The sequence below is a fragment of the Leptonotus elevatus genome, chromosome 8 (genome assembly GCF_054856555.1).
Source record: "Leptonotus elevatus isolate MCC_2025b chromosome 8, RoL_Lele_1.0, whole genome shotgun sequence".
Lineage (NCBI taxonomy): Eukaryota > Metazoa > Chordata > Actinopteri > Syngnathiformes > Syngnathidae > Leptonotus > Leptonotus elevatus.
In genome coordinates, this window is record NC_141246.1 from 2,712,838 (window position 1) to 2,736,455 (window position 23,618).

Here is a 23,618-nt window from a genome sequence, read left to right on the forward strand (position 1 = left end):
CCCCCCACCCCCCCCCCCCCCCCCTGCATCTGTTGCCTCCCACCTTTTCAGCACTACGTGTGTCGCCTCAAAGGCGCACGAGTCGAGCGCAGACTTGCTAGATTTTTTGCTGCTGTTTGGCAGGAAGTGAAAGGGCACAAACTGGAACCCTGTCTGCAGTTACTTCCCCCAGACTCCTGGACCCCCGACAGAGCCGCAGTGCCTTCTGTATCCGAGTCACATTAGTCGTCCGCCACCTGTACCCCCCCCCCCCCCCTGGCCCCGGCCCCCCACCGCCCGCTGTATTGGTAAAGATGAATAACACTACGCCTTAAGAGTGCCACTCGGTCCCTTGCGGTGATCCTGACGCTGAGCCCAAGAGGGGGCGAGGCAGCTGTCGCTTGAAATAGAAGCTAAAGGTACCACTCTGGAGGTGTCCAGGGCAAGGGTACGATCCCTTGGTTTAGGGCCCCTCCACATTGAAAATGCAAGGATTTTCCTACCTTCTAATTAACACCCACCAAAAAAAAGGGTTATAATTTCCTGTGATTGCCACAAGATGGCGACAAAGCACCACTTTTCTATTTGAAGGGGCTTCGTCCTTTCTAATAGAAGCTCCTCCCCTCACTTGAACATAGCTCCTTGTCACCAAGATACCGTGGCACCAAAGCACTACTTCTATGTCAGACAGGGTTTTTGCCCTGAGCACATAAACAGCAAATAGACGCGTCTTTCAGCAAATAACGCAGATTAGGTTATAATAAAAAAAAATCAGCATATAAAAATCAAACACGGAATTCTCACAAGATTACAATTTTTAATCCCTACAATTTGTTTGTTGTTGAAAAAATAAGACTTTATTGTTTTCACTCTAAAATTATATTCATTTTCACGTTTTCAAGGTTTTTTTCTGGAATATTTGAGAAAAAAAAATGGCTCCCGGGACCCAGAAAGTTTGACAAGCCAGCTGGAAGCGTCTCCTTTGTTGTCAAATCGGGTTTGGCGCGTGCCGCATTGCGGGTCAACGGCGTGTGGACCAACACACGCAACTCAAGGGCTCTTTGCAAAACATCACGTGGGTTTTCTTGTACAGTTTAAGTGCTGCCAAAAGTCGTGCTTATGTAGCTCAAAGCCACACATGGCGGTGGTCTCCCCCGTGTACAGCACTAGATATGTGCATGCGCGTGCGTGTTGGGGAGGGGGGCGGGGCTAGGGGGCACGGGGAAGGTAAGCGTCCCGTCTTGGCGCGGCAGCGGGTGTTTTTCCGGGCGTTAGGGGCGGGATCAGCAGTAATTTCACACAAAAAGGCACTGGACCACCACATCACCTCATGATTGGATGTCATCGCCACCATGATGTCATCACTAGGGCCCGACATTCATTGGCCGGCCATTTGAATCGACCAATATTAGTGATTTTTTTTTTTTGTGCTAATTTTTGCCTATTTGTCTCTATGTAGTAAAGTAAAGTTAAACAAATCAGTCATGTTCTGTAATTCATATCTAAGTCAAGGGACCAAAAAGACTTGATTTAGTCATTGAATGTTTTGTCAATTAATCGGCTGACTAATCGGTAATCGGAAATGTTATTCTGTCAAATGTCCGGATCGGCGTCGTTATCAAGAAATCCATGTGGGTCAGGCCCTAGTCATCACCGCATGATGTCATCACATTATGGCTCCATCACTACTATGATGTCATCACCGTGATGTGTCAATCACATGAAGGCATTCACGTTGTGTGTGTGTGTGTGTGTTTCTGTCATATTTGAGCAACTGAATTGATGTTATTTAAAAGGAACATACATTTAGAAACAGTCCATTTTGAAAAATTTTAAGTATTTTAGAGCCTCTTGTTGATGCAGTGAACACAGTGTTGAAAAGTGTAACATTTATTAGTGTACCTTAAAAAACTGAAGAGTTTTCAAAGGGCACATATATTTTATTTTTGTTTTCAATTTTTGATTTATTTAGATTATCAATAAATATTTTAGATATAGTTTTTGGGAAAAAAAATGTTTTTTACATTAATTTAGTTTTAAAATATTTGTGAACTTGTGTAGGCCTAATCATTTTTTCCATTTAGTTTTTTTCAACATTCCTTTCAGATTTTTTTCCCACCTTTAATTTTGATTTGATAGTAAATATAAAACAACTAAATTGAGGCTCAAAAGTTGTGTGTGCCCTTCACTGCCACCCCGCAGCCCCACCAACCCAACTTCCCATTGTCCACGCCGGCTCTATAAATTGTCATGTACACTTTGAAAGCATAAAAGTTTGTCAATGGAGATCAATGACGTCTGTCTGTCCTCGTCTTGCTTCTCATCCAACGTAAAAAACCCAAAAAATATACAAAATCCCAAGCGTGCAGTACCATGCATGGCCACACGGGGGTGGTCTTTAGCTGCAGTGTTGTTACAGTACAAGGTCCGTTTGTTGAGATCAGGTCCATTGAATTCTTTAAGTTTGCAAAACAATATTTGACACTTTTCAACGGCAAATTGTAGACGTATCAACTTGTCACCATGGCAACCGTCCAAATCCAATCCAACTCGAACACGTAGCTCACATCTTTGTTCTTTTAAATTACGGATTTCGCTCTTGGGTTCGCAATGTGTTATTTTCTATTGTAGTTCACAAGACAATGACAAATTGAAGATTTCAATGACAAGTTATGGTTTGTCCAAAAACGTCCATGGGTCATTTTGATCCGCTGCATATTTGACCACTTATAATAAAAATGATAATCAGCATTTAGTACATACACATTGGATCATTTCCTTTAGTAGTAGAAATTAGAAATGTATGCAACACTTTTAGCCATTTATCAAGATATAATACCTAAAGCATTTGTTAAACTATCTAATTATCCCCCCAAAATAATTAAGTTACACACACAAAATCTTGAGATTATTATGTCAATTTAAACCTCAACATAACTTGAATTAATGTTGGTTGTTTTTTTAATAGAAATGTTTCTTGTTGCATATTGCACTTGTGACCCATAAAATAAGACGAGGCTTGTATTCCCCCCCCCCCCTCCCCCCCCGGAATGTTTGCTTGTCACTTCCTAGCTTAAAAAGGGTCCGTTTGACCCGCAACATAAAAGGAGGCTTGTATTATTTTTGTCAAGGTTTTTAAGCTATAAGCCTGAAAAGAGTTGTATATTTTTATATTTTTGCTGTCTAGAGTTTTAAATTTTGACAATGGGAGAAAATTAATGATTAAAAAAAAAAATCTTGATTTTTTTTTTATCTTGATAAAAAAAGGTCAATTTGACCCACCACATAAATGAAGGTTTGGTTTTTGTTGTTGTTGCAGTTTTAAAGTATTTTTTTCTTAAAAGGGTTGTGTTAGTTTTATATTTTTTTAAATTTCATTCGTTTTGAATTTGACAGCGAATCAATTTCACCCACAACACAATAGGAGGCCAGCATTATTATTTTTTTCATTAAAAAAAGAAAATGGTGGGGTTTAAACTTGAAAATGGGTTTGTGTGACCCAGAAGAACATAACGGGAAGGCTTAAGTACCCAATTTTGTACCCAATACCCACAGTTCCTTCTGTCCATCCATCCATCCATCCATCCATCCATCTATCCATGTCATCACCATGGCAACTAATGGATCCAGTAAAACCCGAGCCAGTGCCACAATAGAAACTCACTCAGCAAGTTGTGGATGCCAAAAAAAAAAGAAGCAAAAACAAAGCATCCAAGAGATCGTCTTTAAATAATTACTGATTTTGCATGTGCAACGTGCATGCCACTATGTGGGGTAAATTTCAGGAATTACACACAAAAAAAAGAATATATATATGTATATATGTACATGTATGTATATATGTGTATATATATATATATATATATACATATATATATATGTATATATATGTATATATATATATAAATCAAGAATATATATATATACATATATGTGAAAATATATAAATGAATAGATGTTTTTAAGAGCAACGTGTTTCTTTATTTCCTTCTATTTAAGAAAAATAAAAAAGTCAATAAAAAAATTAAAATCTATTTTAAAATGGACCAAAAAAAAAATCAATTAAAAAAGAAAAGAACCAAAAAAAAAAGAAGAAGAAGACATTTGGTGATGAGCTTAAAGAATGTTAGTAAATTCACCCGGGGGAAGAACCAGAACACTTGAACAATAATCAAAATATGAAAAAAATGTGGAAAGTGAAAAGCTGCCTGAACTTGAATCTGGTGATGTTTTGTTCCCGGCTAATGAAATCCCTTCTTTTTCTTCTCCTCCTTTCCTCTTCTTCTCCCGTGCTCTGTCTCTCTCTCTCTCCATCTTATTTTCCCGCCTGCCATCTTTTCTCTTTGGGTTCTGAAATCTTTCTCTGCTGTTTCTACCTGCAGTGCATTTTGTAATTTCCAAACGCGACTCTTCCTAACGACGCTGAATAAAACCAGAGAGAATGCATTGTACCAGTCCCGGCTCTGCTTGTTGTGCTTCTTTCGCGTAATCCGATGACTCGATTCTGTCATGTTTTGGTTTCGCGGGGTTTGGGCTTTCGGTCTCGTTTTGTGTCCTTTTTTTCTGTGTCATCTGTGTTTTATGTTGTCCCTTTGTCTCGTCAAGCTTTTTTTGTGATCCATCTCCGTTTGCCTGACCTTCCTCGTGTGTCAACCAATCAGTGCCACTTATCTCTTGCCCGGGGGGGGGGGGGGGGGGGGCGTGTCTCGTCATGCCAGTTGGCGTATTTACACGACAGCCTGTTTCGATGTATGTACACACGGCGAACGCCGTTTCGGGGCTTGAAACCGATCACTTTTGGAACCGGGACCGAGAGTGGAAAGATTTCACGCCGCCGTGCATACCAATGTGGGCCACATATGCGGAATACTCCTCCGGCTTGATGACGTAGGCTTCGGTTCTCGCGGGTCGCCGTGTCGTCGTCGTCATATTGCGCAACCTCCTTAGCTTTTACAGCGAAATATTGTGCGTGGCGTTGTACTGGAGTCACCCGCCATTGTCACTTCTTCTGTGTTTGTGTATATATAAAGTGTATATGCTGCTGGATAGCCGTGCACGCCCGTCCAAGCCGTTGAAGCGACATGGCGGCCATCTTGCTCCTCCTATCCCGTGAACAGAGTACGGTATAAACTATACGTATACGTACATATATATATATATATATATATATATATATATATAAAACCATTGTCCTGTTTCCCTTTTGTTCCAAGTTAAGCCTAGTTTTTTGTTTGTTTGATCTTGTTTTAGACTTTGTTGAAATTATTATGTTCTTGGAAAATGACAGATTCGAACAAAATCATTCCTTATTATGCGACATAGAATGCACACACGCACACACTATAAAGTACCCTTTGCGTTAGCTTTCAAGCTAACAAAAGGGCTTATGGCAGATGTCATATTTGGACAGCATCTTCAAATCAACCTAATTTTATTTCACTCTAAGCACAACCGCATCTGCAACAAAGTGTTATTTTAATATAAAAAAAGAAAATTACAACTGGTCTATATGACAATTTATCAAAACGTAATTTGGAAAGATGCAATAACGTTTTCGCAGTATATTTGCATTTGATCCAAACGCAGCAGCTCGCTTCAAGGTTGGCAGAGGAATATCGATAATCGTCGACGATGTCATCATTGCAAGTCCAAGTGGATTGCAACTATATACGTCAATCAATCTTCGGACTGCACCGGTCTGGCCCGTCTGCAGTCCAATCGATAACGAACAAACGGATTAAACACAATTTTTTTTGCTTGACAACATGAAATTGACCCACAAAAAAAAGTCTCAAAACACTGTCTGAAAAAACATGGGAAGTCTGCCATTTTGGCTCAAAGCCACCATTTTAGGTTCATTTTGACGCCTATAGACTTTTTGAAAATTCAGCCCCATGATACTCTTTTCCTCAGCAACGTGAAATTTGGTAAGCATGTTTCTCACGAGACCCACAAAAAAAAGTCTCAAAGAAGCCATGTCTGAAAAGAAAAGGGGAAAGTTTGCCATTCCGGCTTTAAGCATCCATAAAATCGTAAATTGTGTTATTCTGCCAAAGGTCCTTTAAAGACAAACTTTGACTGCGATTGCGGCTAATTATTGAGGTCAAATGAGCCGTAAATATGCCCAAAATGTGCATTTTGCCCTCATCTCCAAAACGTCCTCACACCGTCCACAGCATCATCAGCCTCCACCTCTAAATTCCTCCTCATCTGCGTCCGCCGCAACGTCACGGATATGTTCTCAGCGAGACGCGCACTTTTACACACGCCTACGCAGATCCGCCCCCCCCTCCCTCCTCCGTCACGTTTTATTGGCCTTTCTTCCTCCCTCTGCAGCCACCCTCCTCCTCCTCCTCCCCCTCCTCCTCCTCCTCCTCCTCGCAACTGTCTGTCCGTCGCCCACCTCCTCACTCACACACACGCCGCCCAAAATAAACCCCTCCTACACATTCTGTTGCAACAGCGCATCACTTCCTGTCTGTCTGCCAACACGCACACACGTACACGCGTACACGCACAGTTCCACGTTCACATTCATTGTTAGTCAGCAGCGCTTTGAGCGCGCGCGCGCACACACACGCACACGCCGATAGTGATACTTACTCCCCCTTGCATGCAAACGCACTCACTTCCTGTGCATCAATTTCTCTCACCAGCCACTTTATTAGGTACACTATCTTAAATTTGAAGGGCGAGTGGGATTAACCCCCCCGTAAATTATGGAAGCGTATTGCATTCACTTGGAAAAAAAAGACCAGTTTTTCTGACGAATTTTTTTGGGGAGCTTTATTTTTTTTAGTAATTTTCCCTGTTTTATAAAATAATTATTTTTCAGTTTTTCTGAATATATATTTTTAAAGGTTTTTCCCTCAGAGATTACAGAACAAACGGTTCCGCTATTAGCGAGTCTGCAACAAGTCACTTGGAGTTCAGGGGTGAAAAAAATAAATACTCCAAAAAGCAGAACACCAGCTCTGTTTTTTTGAATAATTATTTTTTTTGTTTTTTTGAATATTTTTGTGAGTATTTTTTCCTCCTGTTTTTCTGAATTTTTTTTTTCAGACTATTTTTCTGAATTTTTTTTTTGACAGAAAAATATATATAATATTGATATTCCTCCACAAGATGTTACATCAATATTTAAAACAAGTTTGTACATTAAAATAAAGCACAGGATCTTATTTTTCTCGTATGAAAATATTGCATCATTTTCTTAAAATCAATTATTTGGCTTCCCGCCAACCAGTAAAACATTTTCAATGCTAAGCAAAAATTAGCAAGGCCGCTATGTCCAGGCAAACAGCTGAGATACAAAATTGCGCCATCTAGTGGTGGTATAAAGCGTTTTACACCTTTCCACCCTATTAATGCTCAGGTTATGAATTTGATTTGTTCTGTGATGACGTTCTCAAACCGAAAGGTTCACAAACAAAGGTAATGTTTGCCATTGAACTGAATGGAAATGCAGTTAATCCATTCCAGCTGCAGAATTACATGATTTTTTTTTCATTGTGTGGTTAAAAATATAACTCTACGCAACATAAAAGTCAGTGAAAACACAGTTTATGATGACAAAATGCTGTGTCTTAAGCCTTTTGGGGTAATGTTTTCGTTCACTGTGGTTCCTGATAGCCCAAAATGGCCGCCAACTCCTCCCAGCGCAGCTTTTTCTTTGCATTGTGGGATGTGGCGGCCATTTTAGATACCTGAAGCACAGAGCAGGAATTTCTCGTTCATTTTTTGGTAACATTTTCTTTGATTTCTTAACAATTATTGTGTAAATATAACTTTATTTTATTCATATCCGAAGCATATAAATGAAATAAAAATAGCATCATTGTTGGCATCTTACAGTTGTTCTCAAAGAAATATGAATCATGTTTTTTACTGCAAAAAAAAAAGTGTCTTTATGTTATCTGTAATGTAAACAATATCCAGGATTGATTTTGGTATCAGTACCAAGAAAATGTCCGTTTTTGCACAATTCAAAACGTTCCATGTTGGCTCTTTTCCCTTTGCTGATGGAAAATTCAGCGAGATGCCGTCGTCCATCTTGGAGCCGCGCGGCTCAGCTTCAGCTTCCTTCCTTCCCGCTGTTCTATATTTAGCAAACGCTAGACGTCACCGTGTGGCGCCTGGTGTGCGTGCGCTTGCTCTCCGCATCTGCATCACAGGACAATCTTAGCATGCTCGGCACGCTGCGCTACAACCGGGGCGGAGAACAAATCAAATGCGGTCGCTTTCGACAGCTTGATCAGGTGCAATTTTCACGCAGTCCTTTTTTTCGAGCTTTCAACTTGGCTTTCAAGAACTTCTCCGCTGGCCCAAAAAAATCCACCAGAAGCACAAACCTACAAAATTGATGTATTCATTCATTTCTACCAACCGACGTGTACCGACGTGTACCGTAGGCTATATGTAGATTGCTTTCGGCCAATCAGATTTCAGCTTCTAATGTGTTGCCATGTAAACGTAATGTGCTAGCTCAGTGGTTCTCAAATGGGGGTACGAGTACCCCTGGGGGTACATGAAGGCACTCCAGGGGGTACATGAGATTTTAAAATTTATTTTAAAAGTATATGTTAATATTTCTAACAAAATATAAATATATATAAGTTAATGAAATGAATGTTATATTCCGTAGGCAATTGAATTTCAGTGTCCTAGAAACCCAGCATTTCCCCCATACCAGAATGGTTTGACCCAGCTTGTCATATGCCCCCGAGAATCACCCGTCAGTCACTTGAAAACTTTATTTAAAATTCAGTTAATTATTTCTTTTTGAGAACAGAGCTTTCCTATGATCCCAAAAGATGACACTTTATGTTGATAATAATCTGTTTGTGCACAAATCTTTATTTATAATTAAATTATGTATTTATTATTTTTTTATGATATATTTTTATTTCCAAATAGTTCAAGAGACCACATAAATACAAATAGAGTTCCAAAGTTTAATAATAAATCAAATTATTTATTTATTTATTTATTTTGCGCTGCTTAGGGGCTACTTGGCTGACAAAAATATTTCACATGGGGGGGGGTACATCACTGAAAAAACGAGTCCGATTTTAGATTTATCATTCTGCTCACAGTGAGTTTGACATTTTCCTGTCCTCTGATTGGTTCTGCTAAATTGCTAAATAGTCTGCGCTGTTCCCTCCTCTGATTGGTTGAGCTACGTCCAAATTCATTTTCAACAAAAACTGGACATTGCGAGGCCGTTGCTGGTTGGCTTGTTTCAACCATGGAAGAAGATTTATTTTTTGGGGCACCGTCAGCGCTACAGCTAGCTTACAAAGGACAAGCAGAAGCAAAGAAAAAAAAAGGAGGTCTGCATCAGCATTTCTTGTGAGTATGATTTTTTTTTTTATTTCAAGTTTTTTTTTTCATGTTATTAGATGAATATTGATTGAGAACTACTAGAATGCAATGATTTTTAATCACACGCACTACTATTCCTCAGGGACACCACAATTTGCAAGCCTACCACAAATTAAAGATTTAAAAAAATATTATTATTATTATTATTATTAGGTGTGAGCGAGTGAGCAGCCCGCCGAGTGACCGAGTCAACTAGCAGGAGTTAGCTGGAGTGGCTAACAAACCAGAACAGTTAGCGGGAGAAGGCAGCAAAAGCTAGCGAGAGCAAAGCAGAGGGAGACAAGCGGCGGAAGCCTGAATCTCGGGAGTCAGCGACAACCGCCTGCAGGCCCCAGTTGTGGAAGGTAAGCGGCGGTTCGACCCACTAGCTGCAAGCACCATCTGGGATAACTATGTTTGAGAAGTTATGTTTCGGGTATCTGTGGCAGAAAGAAACATGCCAACCTCCTGTTAGGTGGGGCGTGACCTTTGTAATATAATTAGCATCATTGAAATCAATAGTGATTTTTTTAAATTAATGAATTAGTTCACCACTAGATGGTGCTAAAGATTACACACTGTCACTTTAAAATGCATTCTCTTTTTGATTTTATTTGACAAAACGACTATTATGATAAAATAGTTTGATTCTCATAGATTCTCAATTCAGATTTGTTTTCTTGTGTTATGACTTCAACTGTCAAAAATTACAGCTTTATTCTCAAAAGTGAGATTTTGTCACTGTAACAGCAACATTTTGATTGTTTTCATAACATTTTGGGGGGAAATCTGAATTTATTTTGTAATGTTATCAGATTTGTTTTTGAAAAATATTATGACAAAATTGTCTTTGCAAAAATTGGACTTTTCCTAAAAGAAAACGGATTCTGTTTGATACCTTCAAAGTCGTTCTGGCTATAGTTAGTATTTCATTAGCATGTTATTGACTTTCATTTTACACGAATTGTCAAACTATTAGAAATACCTCTCATTTAGCATTGGCTTTCAGGTGTAGCTAATGCATTGTCTGGCCGGTGTGTGAATGTCGGATCGCGCTGGGAGGATGTGATTCATAATTCTGTTGTAATCCACAGGAAGTGGTGTGACCGCGCGTGTGTGTTAGATTAGAAAAGGCCGTCTGGTGGCGGACACGCTTTGAGGATTGACCCATATTGCCAACTTCCTGTCTGGATAACAATCATCACCACAGAGCCACTTATTTGTCACTTGAAAGTCATTTATTATTATTAACACTACAAAAAAAAGCAGCTTTACATGTGAGGTATATGACGTCATTTTCACATTCATTGAATACACACACACACACACACACAATCCTAAAAGACGCAAGACTGCATCCTTTTTGTAGCACTATGTTGTTGGTCTACAGTAGCAGTGCATGTTTAGTGTCCTCACTTCCTCAAATGAGTCACTGCGTGTCCTGGCGGGTCCACCGTGTGTTGCGTGTGTGACTCAGCGGAGAGTCAGCCCACTGGGTCGTTCGTTCGACCCGGGCCGAAGCTCCTCCACGCAGACCCCCCCCCTCGCCCCCTCGCCCGGGGAGCTCGCTCTATACTCAGGTCGGCCGGGATCCTTCCCGTCCTTGGACCGTCGATGTGTGGGGGCCAATCAGGCCGCTGACAAGTGTGGGGAAAACAGCGCTCCAAGTCCCGTGGAGCCTCCGTCGTGTCTCGCCTTCTCAGCAAGCCGGTATGACCCGGTTCAGGGAGAGCGAGGTGAGGGACTCGGCGGGGCCCATTCGGCAGCAAGCCGGCGGTGGCGGCGGCGGCGGCGACGGCGCAGCGGCGTGCCGTTCCTCCCCGGGCTCCAGCCTCGCCCGCTTACTGGGGAGGAAGTGAGGCGCCACCGACGTCTTCCCCCGCCGCTTCCTGGAGCACCTCGTCGGGCTCCGGTTCTCTTTGTCCTCGGCGGGCTCCCCTTCCTCCTCCTCCTCCTCATCCTCCTCCTCCTCCTCCGGCTCCTGGTGCGCACCTCCCCCCGCCGTCGGGCTCAACTCGGCGGGGGTTTCGTCCGACCGGGGCTCCGACTCCAGGTCGAGCTCGGCCGGCTCTTCCGGGTTGGTGTCCATGGGCTCGGCCGGTGGCGCGGACGAGTGGTAAATGTCCCGGGCGGAGCGCATGACAAGGGAGAGGAGGAGGCTCCGGTGGAGTCTCAGGCCGCCTCGTTGGCTCCGGGACGCGTACAGCTTGCTTATGGACACGGCCAGAATTCGCCGGGCCTCGGCGTTCACCTCCATTGTTGTCTCCGTTGTTGTGTCAATCATTGTTTCGTTGAGTTTGTTAAATCCGTGTGTGGGGGGGGGTTTCTCCACAACTCGTGCTCGATGACGACTTACAAAAACAACAACAACAAAAGTGGACTTTAAAAAGTTTCCGTCTCGGTTCGGGACTTCTTTTTTTGTGACGCGAGTCGTCTCCACGTTCGCTGCCGCGCGGAGATTTGTGTGCGGAAAGGCAGGGAGGCAATTTATCTACTCTCTGACGTCACGCTGAATTCCTCAGCCAGTGACAAAACAGGCACCGCCCACACCTGCCGCACACACACGAGCACTGAAGCGCACGTCCGCACACACGCACGCACACGCCAACTGTTCCGTCAAGCCCGTTTTCTCACCCTTCTCGACTTTTAGTTTCTGTTCCGCATTGCGTTCAACAGACGCTTTTCGCCTCAGTGATGATCAAATGATGTGTAAACAACATTTAGTCTTTGAATCAAAGACGTTTACGCATGATAACGATTAGGGGTTGACGTCGAATATTTTTTAGATTACGGGACGTTTTGTGAGGGATCACAGCATAAACACGGAGGAGAAATAGTTTCGCCGAATGATGTCACGTGTTTATCTTCTTCAGCTCTGAGAATTTGCGTGTGGGTGAGGAAGTGAGAAAAAAAAAAGAAGCGTCTCAAATTTCACAGGAGTTTCTCTCTCTCGCGCACGCGCGCGCACACACATGACTCACGACGTCACTCTCCTACCATATATGGCCTATCCGGTTGTAAAGTCCCGTGGTGTTTGTGGAGGGGGGAGGGGCAATACGCTCAATGGAAACGCCGTGACGTCACCACCCTCCCTCCAGTCCTCTCGCTTCCTCCTCCCTCACCAGCTGTGGCGACGTCACCATATCACCATATATGGAGCGGCGGCCGGTGTAAACAAGGTTACCAAGGTTACCAAGCGGTGGGTCAAAAGTCACGTCACTTGACTTCACGACACCTTCCATGTCCGTCGGAAATGCTCGTTACAATTATCATCGTTGAGTTTAGAGTTCTGCGATGACACACTTCTGTTGCTTTTACTCTGAAGTGGCAAAGTACTCGGTATGTATTTAGAAAAGTAAAATTAGCCTACTTATGTAAAAAAAACACGATAGGAAAGGGGGGGGGGGGAGCACGTACTTGAATATTTAACCCTTACATGTTAATTTTCTATGCATACGTAGTTATGAAATTATGAACTACAGGTCTTTCCCAAATGTTTTCATTGCCTGTCTGATATATATATATATATATATATATATATATATTTTTTTTTTTTTTTTTAATGGTTTACGCCACTCGTTTTGGGGATTTTCTTTTTTTTTCTTGTACTCAACTATAGTGTGATGACAGTCGATGACACAATGAATTAAAAAAACATGTCAGCAGTATAGTGTTCACTAACCTTTTTTGTGCCACAAATCGGTTTCACTTAAAAAAAATAAAAAATACTGTATATTAAAGATGAAACTCACCATTATGGTTTTGTACCTGCATGTTTCTCTGTAAATTGGCTAATTGGAAGACAAGATTCTAAAAACACATACACACGACCGAGAGTTGCCTTCAGACTGTTTGGAAATTCTTCCATGATACTTAAAAAACAACAGGTGCATGTAAATGAAACATGAATATTTTCATTTTTGTTTATTTTAGGAAAAGTTATAAAATGTTGTGTGAAAATAATGTATTAGTATATCGCTGTCAAATGTGAAAAGGGTCATCTTTGCCACTACCAGCATCTATCGATGTATCTCATGTCAACTTTGCGATGTCACCTAAACGCAACATGCAACATGTATGTCTTCCTTTCCAGACAAGAGCTGCTGCTGTCACTTGCATCATTGCATTTTAGTATGCGTGCTATTCAGCCACACAGCTGCAAAAATAGACACGCTAATACATGCCACCGCAACACGTGTTATATAAACTCAGCCGTAGCATTCATACTGTCACCTAATGCCGAGCTATTTTGTACTTTTATGGTATTATTGTAGGGACAAATGACCTCTGGAGAGCTAAACAAATTGTCAAATTATTTTCAGGAAAATTGGATCATAGACTGTTAATGTTAATTGGAAAAGGATTTCATGTATTATAGTCATAGACAGTAAACAATATTATTTAATTTAGTTAGTATATTTTTTACAGGTTTTAATTTTCCGCGGAAATTTTTCTAGTTTTCATATTTTATTCCATTCCATGTTTGCAAATTACCGTATATTTTTTCATGTCTTTGTTTTTTTTGGTCCTTGTTGCCATGGCAATATTTTTTCTAATTACTGTTAATTATCGTTATTTATAAGCGCATTATTTTTTTCATTTGTTTAAAAAAAAAAATCCATTTCACATTTTTTTTTGTCAGTTACTTTCTTTTCCATGGCGTTTCTTTGTTATTGTTGTTAGTTATACTTTTCAACAGCCTTATTATTTTTTAAATGTATTTATTTTATGAATTTATTAGGAGTTTGTTATATTAAAGGCATCATTCTTGTCTATATTTGACATTGTTGCCACGGCAGATTTTAAAATTTTGTGACTGGTCTATCATTCACTGAATGCTTGATCCTTAGTATCCTTAGTTGAACATAAACCCAATAGGACTCTGACGTCTGCAGACTCGGGTCCATTAGTGAAGCCCAGAGATCAAAGCAAACATGGTGAAGCAGCATTTAGATATTATGCTACACGCAAACGGAACAAGTTGCCAACAGAAGTGAAATCAGCCCCAAGTGTAAATGCTTTTAAATCTAACTAATCTTAATTTTTTATCATTTGCTTTTGTTTGCAAATGCATCTACCTATAAATGTTGCCAAAGCACAATATTTTAGTAATTTTAATACGTTACTTTTGTGGTCTTTGCTTTGTGGATGTCGTTAGCTGTGGTGTTTGTAGAAGTTGTGTAAAGCACATTGAGTTGCCTCGTGTATAAAATCTGCTATATGAATTATGATTACATTTTGTTCCTGAATCCCATACTGTATCTGCCAACACAATTCCTACTTTTGAACAAACGATAAGCGCTCGTTAGCTTCCCAGAAGCGAGTTGCCGTGACCTCGCTTTCTGTCGGCGCCCAACTGGTCTCTATGGCGACGCCCTGTGTGTGTGTGTGTGTGTGTGTGTGTGTGTGTGTGTGTGTGTGTGTGTGTGTGTGTGTGTGTGTGTGTGTGTGTGTGTGTGTGTGTGTGTGTGTGTGTGTGTGTGTGTGTGTGTGTGTGTCTGTCGTTGCACTGCCTCCGCCTGAGGCCAAATGGTTGGTAAGGAATGGATGTGTGTGTGTGTCCTTGGCTGTATTATAACATAAGTTTACAGAGTGCAACGGTGTGCATCTAGAGTATTTTGTAATTACGACTTTAAATTGCACTTGATTGTATTTATTTATATGTTTATTTATATTGATATATTGATATTTAAAAGAGTGTACCGTGGCTCCAGTTATTACATCATGCCATAAAGAGAGTGCTGCCTTTTTGTTTTGCTTGTGTGTGTGTTTCATTTGTTTTTGTGTTGTGCAGTTTGTGTATAAAGCAGCTTACCGAGCAACAAGGGTAAGCTGCGTGATGCTGCTGCTCTTTCACACCGGAAAGTAGGTCATCCATACAAGGAGCACTTGGAGACACCATAAGGGAAAGGGTCACCAGGTCTATTTATAAAGTGCTCCACGTTATGTGGTCACTTCTGGCTCCTTTTTTCTCACTTTTTTTTTGTTTTGTTTTGCTCCTCGATAGTGTCAGGTTTGACTTTGCTCTGATGGCACAAATGTAGGAAGGCAAACAAAGCAGCCCAAAGGTTGTCCGGCCTGTACCAACAAGAATGTTTGTGGGGCAAGGAGTGATTCAGCTTTCACGCCTTTAGTTGCCAGGAATAAAAACATTGTGTGTGGTTTGTGCCAGTATTTTAAGGTGGGAATAATATTTTGCTAAATTAATTTGGCGCAAAGTTTTCTGCTGGTTTAGACTCGGGACGTTTTGTGTGAAATACAGTTGTGCTTGAAAGTTTACACACCCTCCGGTTATGTAGACCTATGAGCACAACGGTGCATGTGTGAATCGTCACCAAAATTCACATGCACATTTCCACTCATGTCAACTTGAACCTCGGAAAATATCAAAACAATTGCTGCACTATTTTGGATTTCTATGGGCATTAAGCTTTTTTCTCACCATAAGTTTCACTCATAAGTTTACATACCCCTAGGCTTTTTGTTATATCAATCAGTTTTCCACAGATTTTTTTTTTCCAATCTTGGTTGCCATGGAATTATTATTGATTATATTTTTCATAATTTTAATATTATTTTTAAATAGATTTCCATCCCATTATTTATATTTTTGTCAATTTTGTTTTTGTGCTGCATTATTATTTTTTGTCCTCATGGCATTTTTCTTTACTTTCTATGTTTTCTATCTATCTATCTATCTATCTATCTATCTATCTATCTATCTATCTATCTATCTATCTATCTATCTATCTATCTATCTATCTATCTATCTATCTATCTATCTATCTCTGAAGAATGTGGCCTACACCGTGAGCAGCGAGGTGACAAAGGGGCCTGTGAATTTTCACAGAACAGGATCGGACAGGACGGGAGGTGGGGGAGGAAACAGGATGAGGACAGGAAGGAAGGAAGGAAGGGAGAAAGGGTGGGTGGGAGGTAGGTCGTGGGTGCTGGGGGCTGGCTGGGGCGAGGCCACAAATGGGTGGGCTCGACACGAAGCAGGGAGGCCAGCTCCGTCTGTCTGTTTGTGTCTGTCTGGCCAGGTGTTGCATTTAGGGACAGAGTGGAGGCATATACCTATACTGAAGATTGGCCTTTGTCAAGAAACACAAAAAAAATAAAATAAAAATAAAAAAAGCAAAATCCGTGAATAAAACAACGTAATTCTAGAGACATTAATGTAAAAAAAAAAAAAAAAAAAAAGCAAAATGAACGCCTCTTCTGGCTCTGTGCATGCGCGGCGTGGTGACGCACCCGGAAGTAGCATCATGTCGCTGGAGGACCCGTTTTTCGTCGTGAAAGGGTGAGAAAACTCAATAAAACAACGTTTAAAACTCAGCCAAGACACTCGGCGAGTACACGTTCGACGTGTGTGTCACTCGGTGGGCCGCCGAGGGAGCGAAAAACAAAGTTTACTCCAGCGGAGATAGCTTGAACACCTCTAGCGGTGGCTGACTAGCCTTCAGCGCTATCGTCCATTCTGTGCAGTGATTATCCGTGCCAGGCTTCGTTTGTTTATTTGCGTTGGCAAACACAAGTCACTTCCGCGCCGTAAATTTGTTTTTATTTCTTCTGTGTTTGTGGACCTATAGAACTGTTTCTTTTTGTTGTTGCGGGACACTTAATGAGAAGCTGCTAACTACGAAAGGCATGTTAGCTTGTGTGTTTGTTTGGCTTCCAAACAAAGATATGTCAGCGCTAGTAAAAAGTGACGTCTTGTTGGACTAACATGTTTGTGTGTGTGTGTGTGCGCGCGCGTGCGTGCAGGGAGGTGCAGAAGGCCACGGCGCGTGCACGCAGCCTATTTGACAGGTGGGAGGAGCTTCTGCAGGATGGAACTCAGGTGAGCTCAGTATTAGCATGTTATTAGCATTGATGCTAAACGCTACATGAAATGATAAAATCATCACATGCAAACACGGGATAGCTCTGATGTCATCACCTGCGCTGTTTGTTCACACTAGCATGGTGTTGGCTTTCGCGCTCAATGCCAAATGCGAAATGAAAAATGTATTCACTGTAAGAGCAAGGTACTTGCAAAACATTCCATCATACCTGATGTCATCTTTGCCAGTGGTTTCGCAAACTTTACACTAATTACCACCTCAAAAAAGGTTTGGCTGACAAGATGTAAATAAAGTGCAAAATGAGCAAATCTTCTGAGTGCCTTCTTGAGATTCCTTGTACTTGGTTGTTGGTTTACTTGATCACTTCCGTATCTCATCTCGTACACTCTAGTTAACATCCAATCAGAATGATCAATCGTCACAGGTGGGCAGTATCAGGCGAAAACTGCCGACCAATAATTTATTCATGCCGACAGTGTGAGCCACAACTGTTGGATCGAGAGTACTTCCGAAAAAGCCAATCTGATTGCTCTGTCATCTGCTTACGGCCACCACGTGGCATGCTAGCGTCGTATTAGCATTCAACCAAAGGCTCAATGTTAATGCATTTGGACCACTGAAAATAATAACACTTATAAATATCCAATTACTGCTCTGATGCCCTCACGTTAGCATGGAATTGGCTAATCTATAAATAATGAGCATATTATTATTATTTGTTCAGGTGAGTCGTGACGAGTTGGATTGGAGCACCAATGAGCTACGCAACTGTCTGCGGGCCATCGACTGGGACCTGGAGGACTTGAGCGAGACTATCAGTATCCTCCATAACTGGCATCATGTGTCTTGTTTGCAAAACAAACACCAGCTTTGTGCTCTTCCAGGAATTAGTCATCCCCTAAAGCTTATGTCAATAATAAGAGTCATTCCCAGCAGAGAGAGAGAAAGAAAGAGGTGTCGTAATTTGGCAGACACAAAACGGAACAAGGAAAATAGCTCTGTCTCAAGATAATGTTTACATTTTGGGAGAAAACTCTTAGATGAGATGAATAAAGTCGTAACTTTGCAAGATAGTTGTAATATTATTGGGGAAAAGGGTGACACTTGACTATGAGAAAACAGGGGAGGAAATCCTAATTTGATTAGAGTAGTCACAATATCGACTCATACTACTCATACTCCTACTAGAATTGTGTGTAAAAAAAAAAAATATATATAAATGTGGCAAAGAAAAAATCTAACATTTTTGACAGTAAAATGCAGCATTGTGGGAAAGAGTAATTTATGTGAATAAATATAATATATGAGAGAAAATGCAGTGTTTATGAGAATAGTCCTAAATTTGCAAAAAAAAAGTTAAAATTTTATTAGAAAAATATAGATTGGAGTCAGGGTTCAAATACACAACAAATTACAGAATAACAGTTCACGAAAACCATCTCATAAGCATAAACGTGTAGTTTTTCAACATAAAATTATGAGAGAGAAAATCTAATTTTTAAGTAAAAAAAAAGAAGCTATTTTGTGGGTTAAAATTTATATTATGAAGAAAAAACACAATTTTATCAAAATAAAGTCGGACATTTGCAAGAGCTTTATTACGGAAAAAAAGTAAATTTTTTTATGACAATCAATTTACAACGTTGCGAAAGTCATAATAGGAGAAAATCATCATACATCTAGGAGAAATAATTCATAATGTTGTGCAAAAGTTATACCAACACACATACAATCACAATTTTTCGAGAATACAAAAACATTTGGCTTTTTTTTTTTGCCCCCCCCCCCAAAAAAATTAAAAGAAAGTCTGACTAAGCAGCATTATAAGGTTGTAGTTTGGAAGAAAAGTCTTCATTACCAAATAAATCACAAGGCATCTTAATGGCTGCTCGACTGTGTATGGTTGCCATGGCAACAGCGGCCACTTTGTTGCCCATTCACCTCCTGAGCGTGCGGCGCAGGTATCGTGGAGTCGAACCCGGGGAAGTTTCGTCTGGGCATGGAGGAGCTTCAGGAGAGAAGGGACTTTGTGGAAAGGACCAGGAAGTCCGTGCAGGTAATGTCAACACACACACACACACACACACAAATATGATGATTATTCATTCATATGGATGATTTCTCTGCTTGTGAGCAGGAGATGAAGGATCAGTTGTCAAGTCCATCAGCTGTGGCTCAGGCGGAGAAAAAAAACAAGCAGGTAGGGCCCTCTTGGAGTTGACCCCAGATGACATACAGACGTGCACATCATCATCATCATTATTATTCATGATATTTATAAATTAAAAATGATTTGTTTATTTCAGGCGTCGCTGACTACGTCGGCGTCGGACCGCTCGTCGCAACTGGATGCCCACCTGGTGTCCGCCAATTCCAGATACATTCAAGAGCAGCAAGAACAACAGCAGGTAACACGTGCGCATGCAAACAGTCCACGTATGACAACAATAACAAAAATATCGAAGAAGATGCGGTTTGCAAAGAAATCTAGATTTACAAGAAAAGTTGAAATTATGGAATTGTTTTTATGAAAATAAAGTAGGAGTATTGCAAGAGGGGGGAAAAAATCATGTCAGTGATAGTCTGTCAGTTTGAGAGGAACATTTTGTGAAGAAAAAGTCTTGTGTGTGTGCGTGTGTGTAATTTTGTCCTAAAAGTCATACTTTTGCAAAAGCAAATGTTATAACATTACAAAAAAAGAAACTGTTTTCCAAGAAAATGTTCAGAAAAATATCAGAACGTTCCTGTTCGTGACGGAAATTCCACTTTTGAAAATAAATCTGCAATTTTTGAGAGTTGAAGTCGTAATAACAAGAAAAATAATCTGAATTGTTTGAATTTGGTACAGAAAAAACTCACTATGGGAATTAAACACAATTGCATCAAAATAATTGTTTTGTAAAAATAAATCATCAAAAACAGTATTTTTATTTTTTTATTTTAGTGCAAAAACAATCTTGTGTTTAGGGATGTTGCAATAACTTATTTGCAGTGAAACTCATTTAGTATTTTTTTTAAGTAGTATTGAGTAATAAAGTTTTGATTAATTAATTTTATAACATTGTGAAATAAAAAATAATATTTTTTTAAATTGTAAAACTTTTTTTTTTAAATACATGGCCAGGAAAAATCTTTAAAAGTCTGTTAAAGTTATCTAAATTTCACAGGGAACAGGTAAATTTGTGCAAGCCTCTCACCATGTTAAAAAAATAATAATTTTAAGATAATAACTTTAAATAACTAAAGGTTATTGAGTTTTAACTTTCTAGGAAAACGTTGTAATAATTAAACAGATAAAAATTCTACCAAAAGGAGTTCAGAATTTTGCAAGACGACATTGCAAATATGATTGGAATTTAAAAAAAAAAAATCATAACAAACTCCTCATATTACAAGGTGGAAAAAAAGTCATTAGGATGAAGATAGTTGTAAAATTACAAGATTGAAATATCTTATTTTTTGATAATTTTGTAATCAAGTTGTATTATTACAAGAAAAGGAGTCCTCTTTTTATGCAAATGCATTAGTCATTTTGCAAGAACTACCGGTAAGACGTGCTTGCGTGAAACTGGCAGTGGCAAAAGTCTTGTCTGGTGCCACCTTCTTTTTCCCCCCTTTTAAAATGATGACATCATGTTTCTAAAAATGTTGTGGTTTTAGTGGGGAAAACCCCCTCTTGTCTTACCTTTCTGCCCCACCGCTGTCCTTGAGTCACTCAAATAACCTTCCATTACATAAGCATATTTAAGTATTTTTTTTTTTTTTAACACAAGTCATTTCATGGAACTTTTGACTAGTAACAAAAAGGTTCAAAGTTGTGTGTGTACGTGTAGCTGATCATGCAGGAGCAGGACGATCATCTGGAGCTTGTGTCCGGAAGCATCCGGGTCCTCAAAGACATGTCGGGACGTATCGGCGACGAACTGGACGAGCAGGCCGTGTGAGTCAAACTCGCACCTCCACTGAAAACCTACACTGCATCTTCCCCATCTTTTTTTTTGTCCAGCCAAGGTCATGCTGCATTATTTCCCCGAGTCAGAAAGGCAGCGCCATTTACATGTACACTTTTCCCTTATCCTTGCTCACTTAAATTAGAATTAGCGTGAATTTCAGAGTCGCAATTTGTTCAACTCTGGGGGGGGGAAAATGTAGCTGATATGACATTTTTCAAGAATACATTTATCATTTGTGAAGCGATACAGTTAATATTACAAGAGGAAAAAAATGAACATTTTTGAGATTTAAAAATCTAACAAAAAAAATGATCTCAAAATCACGAGATTGACACCGAAACCTGATCAACATAATCAGATCGGGACACTAGTAAAATCTGAGATTTACAAGAGGAAAAATATTGTACAAAAATAAAGTCGCAGTTACACTGGACCCCACATTGTTGCTGGTTACCAGATTATTCGCTGAGTTTTATTATTTATAATTTTTTTGTTCTTTAGAGAACATGTTTATATCCTTAATTATTCTATAATTTTTAGGTTAAGATTGATAACTTTTTTCCCCACTCGATGCAATTACCGGTATAATGGACATCAATTATACGTGAATCTACTCCATTTATAGTTTATCATTTTACTTGGTCTACTGTGTGAATGTAATATTTTTTTCATCTTCTCGTTTCGCTCCAGTATGTTGGGGGACTTTGCCGACGAGATGGACCAGACGTCGTCACGTATGGACTCGGTGCTCAAAAAGCTGGAGAAAGTCTCACACATGACCAGCAGTGCGTAACACACGCGCACACACACACACACGCACACACATTTTGACCACTTCCTGTGTTGTGACTCAGGTCGGCGTCAATGGTGCGCCATCGCCGTGCTGGTCGCCATCATGATCGTCGTCCTCATCCTCTTCTTCGCCCTCTGACGCCGGTGACCCCTGAACTCTTGATGACGCCCAACACCCACAAAGGACCGGCCTATTTTTCTTCCTACTTTTTTTTTTTTTTTTTTTTTAAACCCCTGGGCCCGGAAGAAGAAAATACTCCGCTGGCTTGTGATGTCCAGCAGGGATCGAACACGCGTGATACAGTCAGGTTGGGACTGCAATCAACAGGGGGCGCTGTGGCAGGCGAGCGCCACATGCCACCACAGGAAGTTCAAGTTTGAGACTTTATTTTGTCACTTTTTGTGGGAAGCAAAGATGTATCATTATTAAATAAATAATTATTTTACAATAATAGTCGTAATAGTACAAGGGGGGAAAAAAATCTAAAGTTTTTAAAGAGACCAATAAGAATACATCGGAAATACTATGAACAAAAGCAAACAGTTCCAAGACTAGTCAGGATTTTGCAAGGAACAAGTAATAATACGAGAAGAAAAATTGAGGAGATTTGGAATTTTGCAAGATGAAGTCAGGATAATATAAGAAAAATATCAAAACATTTTGGGGTAAAAGTCAGAATCTTCAAGGAACAAATCATATTAGGAAAAAAATTTGAGAAGAAATTTTTTAATTCTTTGGGGCGGTCTTAATTTTGAAGGAAAACTAATATTACAAGAAAAGAAAAAACCAAATTTTTGGAAATTATATATATATATATATATATATAGAGAGAGAGAGAGAGAGGGAAAATTGTTGTAATTTTTGGGTGAAAAATCACACATGTTCAAGAGTAAAGTTGGAATTTTTCATCAACATAATTCAGTGACCAAATATTTTAAAAATTTTGAACAAAGTAATGTTGCAAGCAAAAGTTGTAATATTACAAGAAGCAAAAATCTAATTTCTTAGAATGGTATAGTTCTGCAAAGAAAGTCTTGTTATACAAAGTTGAAGTGCGAGAATAAAATCAAGGAGTAATTAAGAGAAATAACAGAAATTGTCCTGATTTTACAAGAAGACGTTAAAAAAAAAAAGTCAAAATATTGGCCAAAATTTTTTATGGAAAAAAAATGTATTGCACCTAAATCTAAAGTTTTTCAGAAGAAAGCTTTACAGTATTTTGAAAAGTTTCTTGTATGAGCACAAAGTCGCTTAATTACAAGAAAACTTGTATTGTTTCAAGAATCGTAATTTTTGTTTTAGTATTGTTAGTGTTATTATCTTACAAGAGTGTAAAAGTGTACGTGTGGGATTGTTTTTTTTTCCATCCTGGATGCCTTAACTCTATTTTTCTACATTTGTTACGTTGCTGCGTCGCCCGTGGCAACGGTCGTTGCTGTTGTCAAGCGACGTAACACAGGGGCGTGTCCTTGCGGTTCTTGCCCTTGTTGCCGGGCAGAATTTCGAAAATTAAAGCTTAGAGCGCCCCCTGCTGGGAGTCGGCGATACTGCCAATTCTTTCAGTGTGCAAAATAAGAGTGTTTCATGTTGTAATAAAACATTTCAGCCCTTTTTGTGTAAGGTTAGCCGACATCATATTTGTGTCAAGCAGCAAAATGTATTTAATCTTTTTTTTAAATATAT

The 23,618-nt window shown here is 39.8% G+C and overlaps 2 protein-coding genes across 2 annotated transcripts; one reads left to right on the forward strand and one right to left on the reverse strand.

Moving 5' to 3' along the window:
• Positions 1-10,558: 10,558 nt before the first annotated feature.
• ier2b (immediate early response 2b) lies at positions 10,559-11,825 on the reverse strand. The gene has a single exon (XM_086081774.1). The coding sequence runs from the start codon at positions 11,624-11,626 to the stop codon at positions 11,042-11,044; it is 585 nt and encodes a 194-aa protein (XP_085937900.1). The 5' UTR covers positions 11,627-11,825; the 3' UTR covers positions 10,559-11,041.
• A 4,726-nt stretch (positions 11,826-16,551) lies between these two features.
• stx10 (syntaxin 10) lies at positions 16,552-23,555 on the forward strand. Its single transcript, XM_086083709.1, has 9 exons — positions 16,552-16,645; positions 17,110-17,185; positions 17,914-18,007; positions 19,151-19,245; positions 19,327-19,389; positions 19,496-19,597; positions 21,023-21,129; positions 21,833-21,927; positions 21,997-23,555. Exons 1-9 carry the CDS (start codon positions 16,611-16,613, stop codon positions 22,071-22,073), a joined length of 744 nt encoding a protein of 247 aa, XP_085939835.1. The 5' UTR covers positions 16,552-16,610; the 3' UTR covers positions 22,074-23,555.
• The last annotated feature ends 63 nt before the right edge of the window (positions 23,556-23,618 follow it).

What these genes read in the sequence shown, in the direction of transcription:
- ier2b (XM_086081774.1), bottom strand. Translation starts at nt 11,626, where the DNA reads ATGATTGACACAACAACGGAGACAACAATGGAGGTGAACGCCGAGGCC.
- stx10 (XM_086083709.1), top strand. Translation starts at nt 16,611, where the DNA reads ATGTCGCTGGAGGACCCGTTTTTCGTCGTGAAAGG. An exon ending in TTCTGCAGGATGGAACTCAG is followed by an intron (nt 17,186 to 17,913) that starts GTGAGCTCAGTA and finishes TTATTTGTTCAG; the next exon opens with GTGAGTCGTGACGAGTTGGA. An exon ending in GAACTGGACGAGCAGGCCGT is followed by an intron (nt 21,130 to 21,832) that starts GTGAGTCAAACT and finishes GTTTCGCTCCAG; the next exon opens with TATGTTGGGGGACTTTGCCG.